At 43.9% G+C, this 17,220-nt stretch overlaps 3 protein-coding genes across 10 annotated transcripts in view; 1 reads left to right on the forward strand and 2 right to left on the reverse strand.

The window, feature by feature from the left end:
• Nucleotides 1–7,705, reverse strand: part of LOC105286127 (kinesin-like protein KIF13B) — a 48,823-nt gene extending 41,118 nt beyond the window's left edge. For all 8 annotated transcript variants that reach the window (XR_895188.3, XR_895184.3, XR_895187.3 and 5 more), the window contains exons 1-2: nucleotides 7,159–7,705; nucleotides 1,128–1,215 (exon numbers count right to left, since the gene is read on the reverse strand). Coding sequence is in view for 2 of the 8 variants with exons in the window: in XM_011350818.3 (XP_011349120.1) it covers nucleotides 1,128–1,215; nucleotides 7,159–7,213 (143 nt within the window). In the remaining 6 variants the exon portion in view is untranslated. The remainder of the gene's footprint in view (nucleotides 1–1,127; nucleotides 1,216–7,158) is intronic.
• Nucleotides 7,706–7,825: 120 nt separating this feature from the next.
• LOC105286126 (succinate dehydrogenase [ubiquinone] iron-sulfur subunit, mitochondrial) lies at nucleotides 7,826–10,522 on the forward strand. Its single transcript, XM_011350816.3, has 7 exons — nucleotides 7,826–7,936; nucleotides 8,343–8,482; nucleotides 8,973–9,116; nucleotides 9,282–9,477; nucleotides 9,596–9,697; nucleotides 10,028–10,150; nucleotides 10,247–10,522. Exons 1-7 carry the CDS (start codon nucleotides 7,892–7,894, stop codon nucleotides 10,340–10,342), a joined length of 846 nt encoding a protein of 281 aa, XP_011349118.1. The 5' UTR covers nucleotides 7,826–7,891; the 3' UTR covers nucleotides 10,343–10,522.
• LOC105286125 (nitric oxide synthase, salivary gland) lies at nucleotides 10,517–17,065 on the reverse strand. The gene is made up of 14 exons (XM_011350815.3): nucleotides 16,828–17,065; nucleotides 15,854–15,990; nucleotides 15,581–15,743; nucleotides 15,359–15,450; nucleotides 14,991–15,132; nucleotides 14,609–14,748; nucleotides 12,937–14,546; nucleotides 12,584–12,753; nucleotides 12,093–12,303; nucleotides 11,774–11,861; nucleotides 11,571–11,695; nucleotides 11,313–11,458; nucleotides 10,795–10,986; nucleotides 10,517–10,726 (listed from the first exon to the last, which is right to left on the reverse strand). Exons 1-14 carry the CDS (start codon nucleotides 16,930–16,932, stop codon nucleotides 10,619–10,621), a joined length of 3,429 nt encoding a protein of 1,142 aa, XP_011349117.1. The 5' UTR covers nucleotides 16,933–17,065; the 3' UTR covers nucleotides 10,517–10,618.
• Nucleotides 17,066–17,220: the final 155 nt, after the last annotated feature.

Here is a 17,220-nt window from a genome sequence, read left to right on the forward strand (position 1 = left end):
CGAAAAGCCGTTTTATACCGGATTGTACCGAGGATGAAAAACAGATTTATTATGACAATTTTAAACAGGGAACTCTTGACTACACATAGGTCTCGGCAAATCAATCATCAATCAAATGAAAGAGAATAGCCATGGTATTCTTGTTTCTGGTAGGCAAACTATTACAACCGGAGACAGTAACCGCAGACTGTTACAGCGAACAATTAAACCAATTGAAACAAACAGTGGTTAAAAAACGACTATTTGCAGTAAAACCGAGGTATTCTCCATCAACGACAACGCCCAGATTGCATCTTCAACCCGCGAAACGTTCATGAAATTGCAATAGGAAATCGCGTCACCTGGAGTATTTAGACATCGTCCCTTTTAACTTCTATTTGTCTCGTTCAATGTAATACGATCTTTCGAGGACAAATCTTCATAACGTGGAATAATTGCAAAAAGAGACGATAACATCTGTTCCGAGAAATTATTTGAATTAAAAATAATATCTCTACACTTTTAAATATATTAATAAAAAAAATCACCTAACGAACGAGATAAATTTATGCACACACCCTATATATAGGTTCATTCTCACTATTCGACACTTGCACGCATCAATCACGCACTCGTGAAGGAATAAAAACAGAATTTTACTTCGACCGACTATTGTTCGTAACAAAAGTTTACTTGCGTGTAAAAGCATTTAACGTTTTATCATCATTTTTTGAATTAACAGCTGTCGATCGACTGCCACAATTGTGTACCAAAAGCAGAAGTGCTACGTAAACTACGTGCACTGGCGTACTCGCTTCGATACCTCAACATCGCCTCTCCGAGGAAATAAACGTCACGCGGGATTAAAATCTTTATGTCTATTTGCTGAACTGTCCGTTATATCAGAAGATTTCTCAATATTTTAAATTTACTTTTGCAAACTCGTGGTCGTACTAATTCTCGAATCAACCGAGCCGTATTACAATGGAAATATCAATTATAGGATTGACCAGAAACCGTGCGGTTTCTTTTGAGGAAAAATTCAAACGTAAAACTTCGTATTAAGAATGAATAGTTATACAGACCGTTCGCTTTCCGCCCTTATTCAATAAAGTAACCGATAGAAACAAAATGAAAATTCCTCTCACCGATCGATCTTGTCCATCGTGATAGGATGCTGCAAGATGGTCTGCTGTCCCGTCATTTCAACGACGCATTGCGTACCAAGTTCCAGCTCTGTAACAAGAGAAAAAGGAAAAGTTAATAATGAAGATTCGACTCGCTCGTCAAGATCAATTTCTTTCAAGTTATTCGAGTTACTCCTCCTCGGCGTCGTTCATTTTCCGTGTTGTATCGCGGATCATATATTATAGCATTAATTAATGCGATGCCTCAATATATTTTCATTCGCTTTTAATTATCACTATTGATTACCGTGTACTCGGTAATCAAATCGAATACCGTTTAACGGTTTAAACATCATGCACATTTGCTACGTAACGAAACGTAACGCGATTAGCCGATAAAAACGCATTCAATCGGTCGTGCCGTCAATTTAATGTCTCTTTCATCATCATCGTCGTCGGGGAGATGAAAGAGATGTTCGATATTTCGTTCAAGCGCGACGACGCGACTTATCGCTTCTAATTAACCGCAGAACGTGCTGTCGCACATATATAATAATACCTGGCATTAATTAATAGACGATCGCTAGTTACCAAGTTTTGGCGGCGAGATGAAACTGATGCGTAACACCACTATGAATTATAATTATTACGTTTCATACATATCATTTGTCTATTAAGATATATTCTCGAATTCTGGTTATTTTCATGTTTCTCTTGTATCAATAAAAGTCTATAGAATTGTTACATTTATTAAAGAAAGCGAGAAAGGAATAACAAGACTGCAATGTTGTTACCGATCGGAAGCTGCTTGCAAAACCTATTAGTTAAAAAAAAAAGAACATTGATTCAAGAGAAATCGACTCGCGTTGCATAGAGATTTGGAATCTGGCGAAATTATTGCAACTGTGCTCCGCGTTGTTGCACCGGCAATTTTTTTAAATGTGTGCGATACTCGAAACTGTATCGTAACATGTTGCGATACTACTTAATACTATCATTATTTAACTAATACACATGTACAGAAAATCGAAGAAAAGAACAATTTACTACCTCTTTTCTGCATTACATGCATTATATCACACGTACATTAAATTAAGTGACATATAAAGCTTATTTTTCTCAATCAAGCTGGAGCTAATAGCGCCAGGACGTTGGGTGCTTAATGAGCTTCGTGCTAAAAAACGAATAAAAGAATTCACGTCCGGGGAAAGTGGATTAGCAAAAATTACGGAAGAAGATGAAATGTGTTAATTGCTTGACGTCGACCACCAAAGGGGAAAGAAAGGAGTGTGAAAGAGAAACAGCGGACGGTAGAAGAGCATTCCTCACCGGTGCGTTTCCGATACGCTAATTTAATAGAAACGCGATTACGACCTCGTAGCTTCCGATTCTCGGAGAACCTCAGCGCACACTTCTGCCGGTTTTCTCTATTTTTAAGGTATAAACGAGAATAAAATTCCCTTGTTTCTTTTCCGTTACGTCCTGAAGAAATCCACGAAATAGCAACTAGCCTCGCGACTTTGTCTTCAGTGCGAGAAGCAGAGATGAAAAATATTATTTCGCTTTCTAAATCTTATTTCTTGTACTGTGCAAGAGAAGTCTCTCTCTCTCAAGAAGAGATGCTCAAAGCAGAGACGTTCTACAGATTGGTGCTCGACGGAATCGTCAAGTACGTCCTCTCCTCGGGATACTGCAAAGCAAACACCATAAATCCTCCCTATCCCGGGATTTGCTGGACTCCTCCAGGTAACCAAGTGTTGAATGCCAGCTTGCAGCTGGCAGCAGAAACGCGCATTCAAATCGAAATATGAAGCCAAAATACGAAGAATGCAAAAAGGCACATACGTGTAACGTATGTATGTATGTATGTATGTGTAATTTGTGTAAGAACCCATGGAATCAGGAAATACGAGTGAGAATATATACAGAACGAGAATCTCCTGAGCTTCCGCATGCGCGGCCGTAAAAACACTTCGCCGAGAGCAACAAGAGTCCATTTCAATCATGAATACTGCGCCGAGAAGAAACGCGGCTGAGTCGGCAAAATCGATGATTACTCTCGTTCAACTAGAGACTATATCTATAGAGCGAATTACGCGTTCATGTAACGACGTGGTCCAACCACTAACAAATCATCGATTAATAGAAACAATAGGAAATCAGAGTATGCTCGAGTGAATTAAATTGCAGTCGTCCTTAAACTTTGAATTTTAATATTAATGTTATTTTAATGTTATTTAAATGTCTCTTTTGTGTTAATACAAATCTACATAGAATTTTTTTTACATAGAAGATAAAATAATCACTAAAATAATATTTACCTAAAAAATAATTATAAAAATAATTATAAAATAATTACAACAACAACAAATATATAATTCACTCTTCGCTCAATTATTCCGCAAAGTGCAGTCGACAAAGTTTCGTCATTTTCCATCTTTCACAGCGCAGCATTGTCATCGCGTTTCTCTACGAATTGTCCAACTCTGAATACACGCGAAAGAAAGGCGTCTGTGCGGCCGTTGCTGCATTCGCTCCGATTTACTTTGCCGCGAATTATCCGTTGTCAAAATAGTTTCACGGGGTCATTTTGTGTTCTTTGGAGGGAGAAGAAGGGAGCGTTTCTCTCGGCGCGTGTTACTTTCTCCTGCGAATTTCTCGCAATGCGTCGCTACATCGTTATCGCCCGCTCGCGATAAACCATCGCAACGACAGAGCTAGACGATGACATCGAGCGATTAGAAGGAAGCCTCGAGAGAGCACCGAGGGAAACGGTGCGTTACTTCGATTCGCAATCACGCGTCCACCTCAGCGACAACGCTCGAAATTGTCCGAGCCGCCGGGTGAACGGTGGGTGAAACGACCGCGATAGAGTAACTCCGCGATGAGCTAAGAAAGAGGTGACTCATAAAACTGGTAGAAAGCAAGTGGCGATGGGCTCCTTGGTTAGTATGCCGAGGTACGTCACGTACGTCGTGCCGTAACGAATAACACCGGCTGCATCTAAGAAAGTCAAGAGAACGCGTGACTCCACCAACGCCAACTTGTAACTTCGATCATTAGATTCACGTTGATGTGCAGCGTAGAATTTGTATTTCCATTGCATTGCATGGCAAATTTATTTCCCTCTCTCCTTCCCTTTCTTGACTTTTCCTTTTTCCTTCCTTCCGCTCTTATCGTACGGATCGCGTGCGCGAATTTATGACGCACTTAGAGCACCATATCGCAACCGCGACTACTATTACCGTCTACTATCGTACGGAAAAATCGCAAATGTGATGCGTGCTTTGATTTACCGAGCGATTTACTTTTCATTTTCTTTTTCCAGCTTATTTTTTTCAGTTTTTTTTGTGTTTTTGGAATTATATCGATGATTCTTGATGGTGCCATCGTTCCCGACGCAAAAACGCATTTGAGTTTTGTCAGCGCAATTTAAGTAATTCGGGTAACAAGTTCACGTAGTTGCTCTTGCGCAAGCGCGATTTACAAACGCAGCATTAACGAGCTCGTTACAAATGAAAGTCTTTAAGACGTTGCGGAGTGATTTGCGACTCGTCGAGTGACAGAAGGAAGTATTGAGCAACGAATATCTGTTGAATGACGAGGTCGTGCTACATCGGTCGTGTCGCGCAAATCGAATCTTGCGAGCGCGAAAGTCCGACAATTAACACACCGGTAGGAGAGGGGGAAATCGTCTATCATTATCAAGACGGTTTAATCTCCGTCGTCACGAATATCTTAAAGCCGTATCACAATCAGACCGTATCGGCAATTTGTAACCTGAGAATGCGACGAATCAAAACGAATCAAAAGCAGGCAGTGTAGGATTAATAAAAATCTGAGGGACGGCAAAATCAAAAACCAAGGCGATAAACGGTGTAGCGCGGTAGCGAGCGAGCGTTGAGCGCGTGACAGATGAGAGGGAGAGAAGGTAGAGCCGGCAACAATCGCATGTCACATTGACGGTTTAGAGGAGCTGTATAGAAAGGAATCTTTGATACCAAGACAAACCAAAGGAGAGCAAATTCGGTGATCACTGAGAACATTTTATGAATTACTAAGGGGTAACGTGAATTAATGAAGGGGCAGAAATAACATTAAGTTCACAGCGGCAATTTACTTTAATCTGGCCCTGCAGGTAGCGTTTTGATTCGTCGAATCAAATCTCGATCCTCTAATTAGCGATCTTAATCTCCAGTGCGGACTCTGATACGGGTTTAACGATTCGACTCGTCGCGAGCGTCTCCGAGCGTCGACGTCGATGTTTCAGCTAGTAATCAATGCGTGCGCGTGCCATATGGATGTCGCACGCTGATAAGTCGCGATCGCGCGCATTTTGAATTTACTTTCGAATTGAAATTTGAAATTTCGAATGAATTTTGAGATTTTAGCTCTGGGCTTGATGCACGACTGCACGGAACGCGATTCACAAAACGAGCGATTCACCGAGAAACCGGACGCTGAAGCGATACTTCCGCCGCGATGGCGTAAGCGCGACAGACCGGTTCGATTCAATTCCCGATCGCTCGTAATTCGCATTTTTCGATTACGTCAGAGCGAGGCGCGACGGCGATACACGTGCATTCAACACCCGGCCTCGCAATCCGGATGAGCAGTGCGTGTATTCTTGATACGAGGAATACACTTGCCGATCGCGATTCGGGGAAGCACGTTTTCCTCCTCCTTTGCCTCCTCCTCCTCCTCTTCTTCCTCCTCCCTTGCCACCTCCCTGCTCCCCCTTCGGATCGGATCGATATTCCAAGGTCATCGGACTAATGTCACCGGAGCGAGCGTTTTAACTCGGTTACGCTCTCGCACCTCGTCATGCACTTTGCTCGCTAGCTCGTTTGCTCATTCGCGCGCGCGTTACGAGACCGCCGGAGACTTTCGCTCTCATTTTAAGTCCACTCTCGCGAGCGCTGAAGAATCAAAGTCGACAAGAAGAGGCAAAAGGAGGAGGGACCGTGTCTTTGCGCGTTGAACGCAATGAATGATCGTCACTGTGCGCTAACGAGAGCTCCAGGCGCGCGTTTCCCGACAACTCGCACCCTCGTAGAGTACTCGCCCAGGCCGTTCAGAGGGCTCTCGCACTCTGGAGGGTCGTTTCGCGAGAGTCGTCAATCGCGCCGAGATTTCGAGCGCGCGCGTGCCCGCGTGCTCGCCCAACACAAAGATGGCATTTAACGTTATCGCGAGTCCCCCTATGACAGTCATATGATCGCGTTTAGCGCCTGGCAAGGTCTCGGCGAACGCCGACGATTCCACTCTTTCTTTCTTTCTCAAAGCGGCTACTGGCTTCTTCCTCGGCAGACTGCAAATCACGTCGCGTTTAACACGTAAACGCGAAACGAATACACGGACGAAGGTCCTGCGAGCTCGTAGAAGTGCTTGGCATCGAATCACTGACGTTGACTTGCCTCGCTAACAACATCGAGCGATCGCGACGAGCTCGCGCACGGTCCCGTCGCTCCCGCTCGTCGGCGCGGTCAAAGCGCAGTCTTCGAGGCATGCGTCATCGTGATCGCAAACGGCTGATTCGCCTCGGGCCACTTTGACGCGCTACGACTCGATACAACTCGATGACGAGGAAAACGGCAACAGCGGCGACGCGCCAACCAGCTGGAAACAACATTGTCACGATCGTTGGCGCGAGCCGCTGAAGGTCAATTGCGCTCTTTGCAACGAGGAGAACGAATTGTCGATTTCATTTATTAAATAATAACACCGACATCAGCTGCACACGTAAAACACTACTCTTTTCCCCAATCATCATCCCATCTTCCTCTCTCTCTCTCTCTCTTTCTCTCTCTCTCTCTCTCTCTCTCGCACTCTCTCTCTCTCCCTCTCTCTCATCCCGAGATGAGTTTCGGACTACCTCGATCCCCGGGGTGTCGAGTACGATAGATGCGAGGAGGGGGGGAGGGGTGAAACAGGACGCGACGGGACAGGTCGGGATGAGAGAAGCGGAGCGTTTAGGCGCGCGACGTAGTCCGCGGCGCCAGAGGCGATTCCGATTTTGACTCGGTCGATTCCCCGAGTCCGAGATACATACCTCTGCGACTGAACGGCCGTACCCGCACGGCGACTTTTATCTTATCCGTAGCCATGGCTCTCTCGCTGCTGCTCTTTATTGGACACCGGTAACGCGCACCACCTCGTATCAACACGTTAAGAACGCGGAGCGCGACCCGTGAACGTGAACGGGGGGTTACGACGGCGCAGTGTTACGTTGACGTACACACGTGATTACGCTGACTGGCACCACGCTGATCTCAAGCACGAGCGGCCGCTACATTATTCTCAACCCATACCGCGGGCTTGTCATCTTTCGGAACGGCACTACCGACGATCTACACCACCGAGCCCACCGTGACACACTTCGCCATATTGCTAGAGCTCCAAGTCCCGTCGTACGCCAGACAACGACGGCGGTCCTCCTATTGAGGATATCAAGCGAGCGTGTTTCCGTGAATCGCCGCTAGGAACGCTCGCGGTTCGATAAGCACCTGACGTCAAAAACGTCCGGCCGCGAGAGGGGGGCGCGACACGATCTTGCGTGTCATTGGCTCGCACGTCGAGCAGTCCAGCTGCGACCAATCGCTGCGTGCGCCACACACGTCGCTTTGCATGCACGTATATATACGGTCGGTAATGATGTCGGTAAAGTCAATTACTTTTTTTTTAGTTACCAACGAATGATGGCGCTTCCGCGACGGAGTTCGCCAGCCACTCTATCCTTATGTAACGCGATGTCGCGAGTGCGTTGAGTGCGATATTGTGCCAACATGGCCGGGATTGTGCCGTATACTCGCGGAAATGCGCTCCGACAAGTGAGTTCCTCCAAAATCCGAAACTGTCAGGAAGAATTCGGAGCGTCATGTAATCTTTCTCGCGACGATTCATTATCGTTTTCATGTTTCGCGCGACAGGAGTGATCACTAACTGTGCAATAACCAAACTTACTGTCGCTCGAATGTCATGTACTTGCTCTCTCGCATATATCTCTTTCGAAAGTGCTGCTTTTATTTTCTATACGATTCGTCAAGATTTCTTTTTGGGAAAAATGACGAACGACACTTCACACTAATGTGACAATGCAGATCACGTGTCATTCTTTCTTTTTTTATACAGCCATAATTTACGTATACGAGGTGTCGAACTTTATGTTCCGTTATTCATGTTACGTGTTTGTTTTGCTGTCTGCTGTGTGTTTGTACGAGAATCTCGGGATTGTAGGTTTTACGGGTCAGAGCGGTGCACACTACGGCGGTGCGGGATGCCGAGGCTAGGCTCAAAACCTTCTCCGTGTATCGCTGGAACCCGGACAAGCCAGAGGAGAAGCCGTACATGCAGAAGTACAAGGTCGATCTGAACAGGTATGAAATTGCGGACGTCCGAATATTTCTCTGAGACTTGTAGTACTTCTATTATTTCGTGTGGTTTGGATTACACATAAAATATATAAAATTAGATTAAAGTATATGTAAAGTATCGTACAAAAAGGAAAAATAAAATACAAAATGTATGATATGTATTATATAATACATTCCATATTGTGTGTGATGTATCAATAGCAAATTTCTGAAATCACTTGTATATTTACTGATAAAACTTCTGACAATAAGACGTTGCAAGTGCAATGCTTTCAGATGCGGAGCGTTTCATGTCGATCAATTAGATATTATCTAAAGTCCTTGTATCGCACATTACTGAAGATATCCTTGAATAAATAACATTCTCTTTTTGATAAAAATGAAGAAAACATTTTTTTGATAAAATACATAAGTCATAAGCTGTTTTGCGTTACTTGTTACGACACTTTCAGTACTATGCAATGTGCAAACTTTATATTCTCTTATTATACAGCTGTGGTCCAATGGTGCTGGATGCATTGATCAAGATTAAAAATGAGATTGATCCGACACTGACATTCCGTCGTTCTTGTCGCGAGGGTATCTGTGGATCTTGTGCTATGAATATCGGTGGAACAAACACGCTGGCGTGTATCAGGTATCGCATCACATATCTCCCTTGCCATATCTTGCTTCTAGACACATAAGATTTTACCTTTCACTTAATAATAATCTAATTAATTTTTTGTGCGCAGAGTGTTTTTTTAAGATCGTGTCTGAAGGACATTCTGAGTACGAACTCTGACTCTGTCTCTTGTTTCAGCAAAATTGACACGAACACAAGCACCTCGTGTGATGTTTATCCGTTGCCACACATGTATATCGTCAAAGACCTGGTGCCAGATCTGAATAATTTTTATAATCAGTATCGCAGTATACAGCCTTGGCTACAGCGTGACAGCACTGAGAAAGTTGGTAGCGAACAGTATTTGCAGAGCATAGAAGACCGCAAAAAGTTGGTGAGTCAACTGGTTTATTGTTTTACATATTTGTCTCATTCTTCCTTTCGAACATTTTCTTGTTACTTGTCTTGCTTAGAGCTAAGCGGGGTAATGTAACGTTTATTGTATAACGCAGGATGGTCTCTACGAGTGCATTCTCTGCGCTTGCTGCAGCACTTCCTGCCCGTCCTATTGGTGGAACGGCGACAAGTACTTAGGCCCAGCGGTACTCATGCAAGTAAGCTTTATTGCATTTCTTCAGATCTACCTAGCATCATGAATAGAATGCAATGATCCGTCGCGGATAAGAGATTTAGGAAGAACGCTGACACAAGCGAAAGACTCTTCTAAAGCGAGCTGCACACGCAAATCGAAGCTAATGCGAGTCATAATAGAGATATAAACATTTTGATTAATGCGCTTAAGTTCGGATGCTTGCAAAATTGAACTTCCTTTCCTATTCAAGTTATTTCGTTCTTTCTCACTCTCTCTTTCTCTCACACACATACACACACACACGCGCGCGCAAATCTTCTCCCTTACTCAAAATTACCATTATTCTCGTTAGGCTTACAGATGGATCATTGACTCACGAGATAGCCACGCGAAGCAGCGCTTGGAAAAGCTGAAAGATCCATTCTCGGTTTTCCGCTGTCACACAATTATGAATTGCACGCGTACCTGTCCAAAGGTGAGTTTTGTTCTCGCGCGAGCGATTATATAAGATTGATGATTGTAGTACGCTTCAACCGAACGATCATTACATGCAACATAATTCTGCGAACAGGGTCTGAATCCGGGGAAGGCGATCGCGGAGATAAAGAAAATGTTGGCGAGCGTCCAATACGGGAAAACGCCGAATGTAGGCACTGCATCTCCGTAGTAGTCAAGGGAAATTTGGAAGGCGAAAGTGAGAAATTTGTACATCCATGTGTTACATCATCGTCTGCAGCGAATGCGTGTGAGTCTGTCGAGGTAGCGGGATTAAATGTTCTTGGAGGCCGAGAGGTCGGTCGCACTCTACGTGTGAATAAAACAGGCTTCCTAAGTGAAGTTGCGTGAAGTAGCGTGGTTGTTGATTATTATTGATGCGACTCCTGGCCAACGCCCCGTCGAACGCAAATTAATATTTGGTTCGTGTTTTGTCGATCTGACGCCTTTACGGCTCGGCGGCCATCCGGATCCTGGCGGTCTCTCGTGATCGATTGTGCACCTCGGCCGTGCGTAGCGTTATACCAAATATGTCCTCGTGGTAGCGATTCTCATCCTGGAAGAGCCATGCAGTGTAATTTTATAGAAATGAAGCGATAAGCAGGGATGCGTAAAAAAACTTACTCTGAGCGACAACATATACGCCTCGACCTCTTTGTCGGTCATTTTGCCGTGCGTTTGTATGATCTGCTTCAACGTCTGATAAACGTCCTCGGCCATCGTGCAGTCCCCGCAAACGTAAAAATGACCGCGCTCGTACACCACCATCGCGTAAATCAGAGAGGCTTCTGCTTGGATCAAATCTTGCACGTAAGTCTGAAAACCGAGTATAAACGCGAACTTGAGTTTGCATCACGCTTTTAACGTATATTGTGTTTCAATCAGTTATGTAATAATCTTATTTCGCTAAAGTTTGTTTCAAGAATTTGCCTGTAATATTATTTGTGAAATCCGTTTATTAGTTTGTTGTATGCGTCAAGTCGGTCTAACAAACTGTTTTCGAATTTAATAATAAATGATAATTTCTAAACGTAATTAAAAATATTAGAGTTAAAGGATTTCTTTCAAATGATACCGCAGTCTATCTCTGCAGAATATTTTATCGATCGCCTCCTATGAAAAACAAATTCATGTTAGCATACCTTTTTGAGGCCAGGTTCTCGAGACAATGCTAAAAACACTTTGTTTAAAACGCCAGCCTCCAGCATCTCTTTCTTCTCTTGTCTGTACAGATCTAGGTTCTTTTGACGGCAACCAAAGAACAGCCAAATCTTACCAAATGCTTGAGCTGCAAAAGTGTATTTATGCGTTTGTGAGATATGCAGTATTTACCTACGTCAAACATTGATGCCCAAGATCAAAGATATGTGAAGCAAATAAAGTAAAAGAAAGATTCGTACTGCGTTCGAGTTTCAATTGGGCGTAACGGTGATGCCAGAAGCCTCGGAATGGGGCGAGTCCAGTGCCAGGTCCCACCAATATCATTGGTGCTTTGGTTTCCACCGGCATATAGAAGTTTGGCGCGCTTAAATATCAATTGACAATTATATGTACATTCGATGGAGGAATTACGTTCAATTTTAGCAACATTTAAATCGCTCACCTTCGCACGAACACGTACAGCAGCTCGCCATCTGCTATCTCTCGCAAGTAATTCGAGCAAACCCCATAATGAACCGGTCCGGATCCATCTAAAGTCAAGCCATTACAGGCGCAATCAAATTGCCATTGAATTATGGTCGCATCGATTTATCGCCAGTCGAAATTGCGCGCGCATGCGCGTGTGTATGAAATTCCAAAAACAGTTTATTTGTTTATTCCATCATAAAATTTCGACTCATTTTCAACGATCTTTCAATAACATATAACGTTAATGTTTGAAACGACGCTATTATTTATTTAATAATTAAATAGTTGAGTACCTTGCGTCCGGTATTGCACCACTGCGACCGTCAAGTGTATTTGTCCTTGATGCACATACGGGGACGATGAAATACTGTAGAATCTCGGTTGCAAGGGTGTCAGGTGAAGCAGAAGCAATGGGGCGTACGGAGTCACGGATGGAAACTCGTCCAACACCTCGGCCAAATTGGGGAACTTCCAGTGTCGCCAGTCTTCGTAAGCTGCCGGATCCTGTTTCGAGAAGAGTCTTTCAGACTTTATAAATTCTATATAATTCTCTTATAGGAGGAAGATAAATACCCCCATTAAATATGGTTTTGTAAATTCCCATGACTATTTTTCTTAATGTCCTTACGAATTGCTTAATATATATTCAGAGAAAAGTGCTCTTTCATTTTTGTGACTATTTTTAGTTTTGAAGCACAATTTGTTCGTTGATTTTAACATTTTCTCTCAAATTCGGACATGTTTTGAAAAACAGCTACATTTATTTACGTATTTACATATTTACAGAGGCCAGAAGATCGAGTTGCGTCCGTTCCTTCGCATTCGCAGCTATCGAAGCGAAGTACCGCAACAGATTTGGTGTAGGCGGCGTTGTGACGTCCAAAAATCGTGTCAACAACATTCTGAAGGAATTCGGTAAATATCTGTCGTGAGGCATCCATGTTTTCACAATACCTAGAAGAGAAATCCTTGTCGTTAGTCACTGATGATATAAAATAGCGGAAAATAAGAAAAGAGAGAAACGAAGAAAATTAAATGAAAAATTTAAGAAACGGAGAAAAGTAAAAAAATGAAGGAAAGAAATCGAAAACTGAAGAAAATGGAAGAAACGAAAAGGGAAAATGGAAAAGAACGCACCATTAGGAGTATGTGCCTGCTTCTGCATTTGCAGCTCGATCGGAGTGTCTGCATCGAACGTAGACTGCACGCGTTGCAAGATCCTCTCTACGAGCTCCGCACGATTGCACGCGAACACGCCCAAATGATCTCCAGGCTTGTAAGAAATGTCCATGCCCACGATGTCGTCGAGTTCGAGAAGTAGCGTCGTGCCGCTGGACTCGTCGCCGCTCAAGTTGCTCCTCCGAAGCATGTTGCACATTGTCACGTTCCGGTTGTGGCATTTGCTCAGCGCTTTGACAATCGGTTGAGGCTCGGCCTCGATGAAACGCACCGTCGCCGCGGACAGTGCCTCGGAGCCTAGCGATAGGGCCACCTCCAATAACGTATCATCGTCGTCCAGACAGAAGGTCTCGCAGGCGACTGCGAATGTGTCAGCCGCCCACTTGCGGAAAGTTTGCTCCTGTCCACACATCTCGTCGCCCTGGGCCAAGCGCGCTAAACGCTCACCGCCCAATTCGCCCAGCAGATTGTCAACGTAGCGGCCGAACGCGCAGAAGTTGGGATAGGCGGACGAACCCAACGCGAACACGGCGAACCGCACGTTTCTCAGCGGCCCGAAGGTATCCTCGGCCTGCGACTCCGTCGTGGAACCGCGCAGAGAATCCAGTCTGTCCAGCTTCTTTGATCCGCTCACCTCCGTCTGACTGTTGGCCTTGATGAACGACTTGGAGGTCGCCAGACTTATCTTGTTCTCGCTGTTGATATACGTGTCGTTCATCTTCATCGCGTACAGATTCTGCGCGAAGAGCTCGCCGTTCTCCGGCGGATCGCCGTTCCCGAAGGTCGAAGTTATCACCAGCAGCAGCGCCTCGTGTTCTATGTTGCTGATGTCGTATTCCGCCATCGACAGCACCTGCGAATGGAAAGCGTGGCCCAACAGCTCGCCGAGCTTCTCCGCGTACATCTGGGACGTGCCGGTCTCCGTGGCGAACAGCACGGTTGCCTTGATGCGGCGCGACAACGCCCGTCCGAATAGCTTCGACGTGAACTTGACGGCTCGCGCGATTTGCTTGAAGTGGAACTTCCGCCTCGGCTTCTTCGTCGTCGCTTTCTTGTCGCGGCCCTTCTTCCACACGTGGGTCTTCCACGCCGGATCCTGCGCGTCATACGACGGCTTCAGGTGGTAGAGCGCCATTTCCTGATGGAAGACCGGCGTGGCCGAGCCGGATATCGGTGGCACGATCCACAGCCAGTCGGCAGGACAGCCGTTTCGCAGACGCATCTCATTCTCGTAGTGCTTCATGAACGATTCCGAAGCCGTGTGATGATCCACGATCGTTACATTCTTCATCTGGAAGCTGTGCAGCACCGCGAGGTTCGCCTCTATCATCGCCTTATCCTTCCACAATGATGTCGACGTTCTCGTGTCCAGGCCCATGTTCGTCGCTATCGTCTGGAGCATGTTGTACCTCTGAGTGTCGCATAGATCCCGGGAGCCGATCTCGGTGCTCATGTACCAACCGTTGAAGGGTGCCGCGGTGAATACTAAGCCGCCACAGTCGAAGACCATCCCGGACACGGCCGGCACGGCGAACCATTTTAGACCCAGTTTCTCGAACCAATCATACCTATCAATCGTGCATCACTCATGCATTTTTAATTAACTTTACGTTGTTTCGTGAAGACTTACGTGGGATGACTGAGAGGTACTTCAAGCACGAGATCGCTCGGAATATCAAAATAGTCGGGATCGTGACCATTAGCGGATAGAACCAATGGTAGTATATCGAATCTGGTCCGCGCACCTTTCCACCCTAATTTCATGCAAACCTGTTGAAGGGAAACGTTGCTATTATTAAAATATTTTCGTAACATGTGTGCTTTTTTATAAAGGATTCAGGAAATGGAATACTTTTTTCGATTCTACATTATTTGACGCGTTTGAAATTTTACGTGCTATGATGTAACTCAAAAAGAAAAGAAAATAAAATATACATGAAATTTAAGAGATATATTTAGTGATATAGGTAAGACAACGGAATCTTGTAAATAATAGTGTATGTATGCGTGACCTCCGTGAACTCTACGTTGGCGGGATCGCCAAGGATAGTGCCGTCCGGATTTTTGTATCCTGCGTAATTAATCAGTTGATGATTCCATACTCTGTAGTCGTGTTTTTCATCAGTGCGTTGCGGAAAAATCGTTATCGCGGATCTAGAAAAACAGATATGTAAATACGTAATAATATTTTTATTGTATGTTGCAGATTTTCTGATGAAATTGAGGATATGTATGTAACATCAAAAATGGAGAAATTATAATCACAATCATCTCTTTTCTCAACATTTTACTGGGAAAATCAATTCAACAATAAATTAATTATCAATCGCTATGACTCATATAAACTGCCGGGAAGCTTAAGGAAATATCTACGCTTTACCTGATGTTTCCTTTATTTGTACTGTACTTGATATGATTGCACAGAGCCTCGAACATGCCGCTCGTGGTCGTAACGTAGCGGCAATCGAAGACCTGCAGAGATTCAGATCATAAAAAAAATTTATAAACGCGTTCAGAATCTTTCGAGTATTTTTACGAATCACAAAATATGATCAAGTAAAAAGACCCTCCGCGGAAGTCAATATTGTTCAGTGAGATAAACCTGTAATTTCGACCACTGTATGCGGCCGATGCATCTCGCGGCGTTCCTCCAGGCTAGTTTTGCGCCAAAAACCAATTCCGTTTCCGTTAATTGATATGTACCGGTGGAAATCACCTCTCTCTGCACGCTCTCCCAACGTACGCGGTGGGCATCGCTGTTCAATCTGCGTCAATCGAAGACAATCGAGAGTTCCAGGAATAGCTCAACATCGTAGCTTATATTTGCCATTTGGAAGGATCCACGAAGGATTCATCTTGCTCTTTTTTTTCGTACCTTCTGATGGAGGTAAAATATTGCTCCAGAAAGTCTTTCGCGTGAACCAAGATCTCCTCCTTCGTACGTGGCTCGGTTCCGTGAGTCGGCAACTGCATCACGCTACCGAGGCATACTTGGCCCGAACAGAGAGTTCTCTGAGAACCGGTTTAACATTATCTTTTATTGCTATCATTTATCGTATCTTCATCATTGTGCTTATTGGAATGCTGACTTAGAAAAATCTCTTGCTAAATTACGTAAACACAATGCACAATAAAGCGTAAAAAGCAAATTCAATGTCGCTTATTACGAGTGATAATAAATCGAGATAGTGATTTTCTATGCGAAAACATCAATTAAAAATACGGGATAAAATTCTTTCGCGCAGTCTTTTGTCACTTCTTTAAAATTTAAGGACACATTACATTGTGATAAAGATCGATCAATGCAACACAACCGTAACTTCATCAAGTATTACATAAACAAAAAGGAACAACTTTATTTGAAATACAGTTTAGAAAATCGTTGAAATTATTGAAGAAATTATTGGCAAAATACTATGTATTATATATGTATAATAATAAAATGCTTGAATATTTTCAAATTTTATCATTAAATTTCCTTAATTTTCGATTATTTCATATTCTATATTATTAATTAATATCTGCGTATTATCCACTTATCAAGACAACTTCCATTAACACAACTATGTAGGAAATTAGATGATTAGAAAATTAGACGTTAGAAACGTTAACAACTATTAACTTTTAAACTCGATTTCACGAAAGATTAAGATTCGCAAAGCTTTATGAAATTTTATTCCACATTACACATTATCGATTATTTTTCGGTACATGATACTTATAAATCCACTCTCAACTGTCGATAATGAACTAGCTTGAATGATTTATGAAAAAGAAAAATCTAAGAAACGTTACTGATCGTATTCACGATGTTGCGAATTAAAATTTCTTGTTCTCCATATTTCTCACCTCAGAATTCCTCACGTGCAGGGAATCGAACGCCTCCGTCTTGTCCGTAAGATTCCTGAGTTTCGTGGGCTTCCTTTGCTGGGACGCACCGTCGTGATCCTTCATTTTGCACGTTCAGGTGCTTCCCGCACGTTAACTGCTTGACTGTCTAACGGACCACCGACGAGAGCGGCGATAAGGAGGAGAAGACGAGGGACGATAGAGCGCAGAGATGACACAACGCAGCATCTCTCACGTGCCGTCATCTCACATGCGCCAGCATGCGCAACATTGATCCATTCCGCTTGTCCCTGGAACGTTTGTGGGATCAATCAACGTTGCGCTTTTCCAGTCTAAATGGAAATTCATGCTGGAAAAACAGCTCGCAACTCGGCAACCGAACGTGTTCGTGTT

Source organism: Ooceraea biroi, chromosome 12, assembly GCF_003672135.1.
Source record: "Ooceraea biroi isolate clonal line C1 chromosome 12, Obir_v5.4, whole genome shotgun sequence".
NCBI classification, from domain to species: Eukaryota; Metazoa; Arthropoda; class Insecta; order Hymenoptera; family Formicidae; genus Ooceraea; species Ooceraea biroi.